Source organism: Etheostoma spectabile, unplaced genomic scaffold, assembly GCF_008692095.1.
Source record: "Etheostoma spectabile isolate EspeVRDwgs_2016 unplaced genomic scaffold, UIUC_Espe_1.0 scaffold00019438, whole genome shotgun sequence".
NCBI classification, from domain to species: domain Eukaryota; kingdom Metazoa; phylum Chordata; class Actinopteri; order Perciformes; family Percidae; genus Etheostoma; species Etheostoma spectabile.
Window position 1 is genome coordinate 15244 of NW_022604905.1, and position 5827 is coordinate 21070.

Genomic DNA, 5827 nt, shown 5'->3' on the forward strand with positions numbered 1-5827 from the left:
TAATTAAACCACACAATATATATGTATTTAGCTTTTTCATAAGAATCCTCCCCTTCCACAAAGATGAGTGAGGATTTAATTAAATGAGGAATTTAGACAAGACACTTCGGCATACAACCCACACACCAACGAGCTTTTATTTAACTACATTATAACTTTAAAACTGCGTTATTAACGCTGTTACGCTCCACCGCGGAAGGATATTCGCCAACTTAGCTACAGACCGTTGGCTATTTTAAACTTAACTTTTTACAGTTTATAGTGTAAAACTCATTTCAAAAGTTGTAATTTCTTACCTAAATAAAGTGAAAATGTGATTACTAACTGTTTTACCGTAGATACTGGAGCTGTCATCCAGCCTGCGGGCCCGCGAAGCGTGAAACCCGGTTTCAACTCGGACTACTTGATGTCGGCCATCGACCGCCATCTTAACCCCTGATCTTCACCCCAGGTCCCGCCGACGTTAGCTAGCTAGCATCTCGGTTACTGGGGTTTTTGTTTTGTCCCAGTTTAATCGCCCAGTGTTTCTGCTTATTGACATTATAATATGTTCATTATATTTTAATTTAATACAGACTTTTGTCACAGTGTAGGAACCGAGACGGAAAGCGGCGGGAACGCGTTGACAAAGAAGCTCTCAAAATGGCGTCGGATCACACCGCTTCAGAGTCACAAGCAGAGGTGCCAAAAGTACTCACTTTCCGTACTTAAGTAGAAGTACAGATACTTGTGTTAAAAAATACTCTGGTAAAAGTGGAAGTACTGATTAAACTTCTTTACTCAAGTAAAAGTAACAAAGTACGGGCTTGAAAATTTACTTAAAGTATAAAAGTAAAAGTAGAAACCACTTTTTATGCTTTTGATGTGCTGTTGCCTACATTTTAAATGGATGTCTGCCAAAAGGCCTAAAACATCACATATATGATTAGTATGACAGAGACTGGGACTCCAGGTTAATAAGATTCTGACTCATTAGCAAGATATGAATTCAATTGTGATTCTGTGAGAATTCACAGACCCAGTCTCTCTTTTTTAATCTTCCCCTTAACATTTGGACTCTGCATGTATGTGTGCGTGCTCAAACATGGCTTCTGGGAAAAGAAAATAAAGGATAAAACATGAATTACTAAACAGACATTAACTAAGTTCCCCATACTTTTAGAGTTGCAACTAACGGATGGCAGCAGCGTATTAGAAATGAACTGACAGCTAGTAAAGCTTTGAAAATAGAGTGCTAATAAAAGGGTAATGTCTATTTTTACAAGTGCTGTAAAAGTTGGAGAAATTACAAATTCAATGTGCATTGCATTACTTTTTTTTTATTAATATGCAAATAGACAATTGACATCCAGGAAAAGTCAAATGGCAAGTGATGTATGCCCACAAATCTGTAGCAGTACATGGATTTGTCCTGAATCCCTTCAAGAACTTGGGAGCAACAAGGGTATTCAGACCTTCTGTAATGCTTAAAGTGTCATAACTTAATTGTGTGTAGGACAGTGGATTTTTAAAACGTGTTTTTAGATACTGTATATTTGCACACAAATTACACACTTTTCTCTATAAAATAGCTGGCCAACCACCTTCATCAAACTAAACAAAAACTCTGTTACACTGGGGAAAAGTCTTGAACGAAAAGGCTTTCCCATTGAGAGCAGGAGCTCAATGTTAAAGAAAAATCTCGGACATGGAGAGAGAGACTGCAAGTGATCAAATGTACAGAATAGCTCAAAGTCTGTGTGTGCTTGATGTAGGATGAACATCCAAGACCCTTCAAAACTAACTTCTAAGGCAACATAACAAACAGAACCTTTTTTTAGCATGTGTGTGTGTGTGTGTGTGTGTGTGTGTGTGTGTGTGTGTGTGTGTGTACACACATGGGTATCAATGTGAATGTGTGTTTGCATGATATAGAGAAAGAATCCAAAACTACCAGAAATCTCTGTTTAGCTTCAAAAGAAGCTGTTTTTCAAAGTTTATGGCATCAACACGGGCCCTTTTTGGTGTAAAAATCAGGCCTGCAGTGCTGAACAGTCTCTCGCAGGCAGCGGAAGCAGGTAGTGCCGTGTTAAGCCTCAATGACAGGTGGCATACTGCTGGGAAAGACTTCAGTACATCCATTGTATCACCTGGACACCCCAGGTAGGTCTCCAGCTGTTTGGTATTTTCTTGGGAACTAGAGTGCTTGATTGCTGAAAAAAAGTCCTCCTCCTCCGAAGAATGGGACGCATCACCTTCATTCACCACAACTTGTTCCTTCAGGTGACTTTTGATGTAGTCAAGGCCTATGGAACACAAAAACCAATTAGATGTCAACACTCTAAGATGGTTTATAACATTATTTTGAACAAAAAATATAATGATTACATAAATATTGCCATTTTGTTTGCACTACGTTAGGGATACTTCAAATGCTGGACTTTAAACTATTATAAGTGTAAAGTAAACATTGCAAGACATACCCAGTTTTAGGATACATTCATCACTTGTCCAGCAGGTCTTGAATTTGGGGACGAGAATGGCAGCGGCAATTAGCTCTGGATCTGTAAGCATCTGTCCAAAACGTTTTTCAAGCCCTGCTAGAAGTGCTTCAATCAAAGGCCGACAGGACTTGGAGGAAATGCAGAGGTGCTGGAGCTTCGCCTGGAGTAGTGTTATTGTAGGTACCAACCATCCCATCTGTACATTGGCCTCTCCCTGGAGAACATCAAGCGCCTTTGCAATTGGGCTCATAGTCTTGGTATACTCTGCCAGAAACGCAAGCTCAACAGGAGTGAACCTGACAATAAAAACAAAAACAATTAATGAATATAGAATTTCATTCATAGTGGGAATCAAAGTATTCAATAAGAAATTTTAAACCCATCCTTAACTGCAAGACATTATCTAAATATAAAGCTACCTCATATTGCAGTCAATAAATCTACAAAATAAAATGGTAAGTACATACATAGGTATCTTTAGCGCACTGCAGACAGCTGTGATTGCTCCTTCTCCTTGTTCCTTTAGGATTCTCACAATCCTCTCCACGGCAAAGAAAAGGGAGTTCCACCGTGTCTCATTTGGCCTCAGGAGCTGAAGTTTGCAGTTATCTTCTATGATTTCAGCGGCTGTGGTAGATCTTGAGCTTTTGCTCCACAGACTTGAACACTTGGAGAATGCTGAACGAGACAGCCGCTTGTACACTGGATTTCCATTTGCTTTCAAGGCATCAGCAGTGGAGATCAGGTTGAGAAGGTGGCATGCACAACGTTGGTGCTTTGGCAGCTGGTATTCCAAGCCATTATCTTCATCCAATGTTGCCCCGGCTTCAACAAACTCGACACCTGTGATATCTCCCCCCTCCTCTTCATCACTCTCTCCTCCTCCTCCCGTACTTTCCCTCGCACCCTGAAGTGCAGTATCTGGATTGTTATTTTCATCCAGCTCACCATAGACTCTAAAGGCTTTATGAATTTGAACCATTGTCAGTTGTTGTGCAAACAATCTTTTCTCGGATGTTGTACTCCACGTGTATATCGTTGAGAGCACTAGCAAGGGCAGAAAAAGTATGCGACCCTTTTAGCTGTTTACACGCTAGGGCAGCACAGCGCCTCTGCAGAGTTGCACTATCTAGCCAATGCGCAGTGACACCTATAAAACCTCGTCGGTGTGTGGTCCAGCAATCTGTGGTGGTTGCGATAACCTCAATTTTTTTCAGGGCAAATTTCAGATTATTTTTCATTTCTTGTGTTGCTTTCTCCACTTTGTTTTTAAGAGTGCCACGAGACATAATTGTTAGATTGGGCTGGAGGAGAAGCAGAAGGTCTCTGAATCCTTGCTGCTCAACTACACTGAGTGGGTGTAGCCCTTGAATGACGAAGTCAATGATTCCTTTATCCACACTGACCTGTGACACTCTCTTGGCTTCCCATAACTTTGGTTGTTTGGGTGATGGGCCTGCATCCGGGGTTGACTTTCTTTTCTGAACAGCTGAAGTGAGCTTTCTGTATCTCTCCATATGATTGACATGCATCCTCTGTGAGTGAAAATACAGACACAAACACACAAACACACAAAACAAATTGTTCAGTGATGTAGCCAAGACTGTCTGATGTAACTTACTATGAAATGTGAAACATTAGGCACCATGGCCTAAAACCTATATCTTGGTATAATTTCAACTAGCAAAATATCACAGCATAGCCATACATAGCCCATAATTATTTCTTAACATGTCAATACACTGTACATGTAGCCTCTACCTCTGAATGGGTAAAGCACTGTTATATCAACTGTTTGACAGCTATTACTGTTTTTTTCTTTTGTGTGAATCTGCAAATTATTTATGACTAGCAAAGTCAAACTTTGGATTGATGTCATCCTTGATTCTAGGGACTGACTGACTGATCTGTGGAGTGCAAGCAAGGGTCATAAGGTACAAATGTAACGTTTCTTAACTTGTGCTCCCCACATCCCTTAACCAGCTCACACACAGTTTGAAAGAAAAGTAAAGTCTTGAAATAAAAACATGAGTCCTCTAACTTACGTCTGGGAGGTTTGAGACGTTAACGTTAACATTAGCCTAAAATAAAGTCGATTTGAGACAAGACCGAGTAACGTTAACTTAAGTGGTCTCGAAAACAGACAGCTACACGAAGGGACAATAACAGCCATAATCGAAAAACAAGTAATTTTTTATTTTCCTCGCCTCTTGGTACAGCTAGCCACAATCAAACATGGTGGTTTGTAAAAGTGATAAGGCTTGTTTATTGTGTTTAACCGGGGCTTCTTCTTCATCCCTCAACGTTCTTGTCTCGGCATTCATAGTTGTGTAAAAAATGTTAGAGTCCATTTTGAACAGGTCGACATGTTTCTGGAGAGTAAAAAGGCTAAAAAAATAAGGTCGCAAAGAAGCAGCTAGCTTAAATCAGAGTTTTGTCAATATGGAGTTGCTTTTTAACGTAGCTTTATATTACGCCGTTGAAACGTTACTACAGCACTATTACACTAAACAAAATTACTGAATTAGTTTGTAACATAAAGCTACACAGTTAGATATTGTATCAGCCAGCTGGTATTAGAATTTCAAATAAAGTGAACGCTTGCAACCTAGCTAACGTCACTTGAGTTACTTGCTAGCAAAATGCTAGAGCACCAGGGCATGGTGGCATTGATAGCTAGCAGGAGAACAAATATAACTGACCATTAACGTACACTTAATAAAGACAACAAACCACAAATAGCTTTTGATAACAAAAAAATATGCATTACCTCTATATGCTTTTTCAAATCGATGGTGAATTCTTGAAAGCCAGCAGTTCATGGTGTTTTGGTTGGCACAATTTGCAGCACATTCCCAGGAGTCTTCTTGATGCCTACTATGTCAAACATCTCTTTCAGATAAGGCCAAGGGTGATCAGGAATGTCTTGCTGCTTTTCTGCCGAATCTCTGGGATCTCCGTTGTGTCATTTTCAATCATCTCGTCGTCCATACTACAATGCTAACGCCCCGCCATCAAGCTGCAATGATTTACGCGAATGAATGCCGCCGAATCCGTCGATTTCTTGTAGTGGTGCGTCAAATGCAACGTAGATTCCCGTCCAATTAGATTGAATTTGGTATTGATGACGCGAAAAAAAATAATCACGGTAACTCCATTGAAATGATTAAAAACTAAAGTAACGAGCCATTTTGTAAAATGTAAGGAGTAGAAAGTACCGATATTTGTGTAAAAATGTAAGGAGTAGAAGTAAAAAGTCGCCACAAAAATAAGTAGTAAAGTAAAGTAAAAATATCAGAAAAAATCTACTTGGTACAGTAACGAAGTTTTGTACTTCGTTACTT

The 5827-nt window shown here is 39.7% G+C and overlaps 1 protein-coding gene across 1 annotated transcript; it reads right to left on the reverse strand.

Annotated features, from left to right (window-relative positions):
• Positions 1-1357: 1357 nt before the first annotated feature.
• LOC116684675 (uncharacterized) lies at positions 1358-3465 on the reverse strand. The gene is made up of 3 exons (XM_032510153.1): positions 2951-3465; positions 2463-2779; positions 1358-2285 (listed from the first exon to the last, which is right to left on the reverse strand). Exons 1-3 carry the CDS (start codon positions 3463-3465, stop codon positions 1930-1932), a joined length of 1188 nt encoding a protein of 395 aa, XP_032366044.1. The 3' UTR covers positions 1358-1929.
• Between the last annotated feature and the right edge of the window lie 2362 nt (positions 3466-5827).

Coding starts and splice junctions, on each gene's coding strand:
- LOC116684675 (XM_032510153.1), bottom strand. CDS start 3,465: ATGGTTCAAATTCATAAAGCCTTTAGAGTCTATGGTGAGCTGGATGAA. Junction 2,780..2,950: donor AGTGCGCTAAAGATACCTAT/GTATGTACTTAC, acceptor TTTTATTGTCAG/GTTCACTCCTGTTGAGCTTG. Junction 2,286..2,462: donor TGAATGTATCCTAAAACTGG/GTATGTCTTGCA, acceptor TGTGTTCCATAG/GCCTTGACTACATCAAAAGT.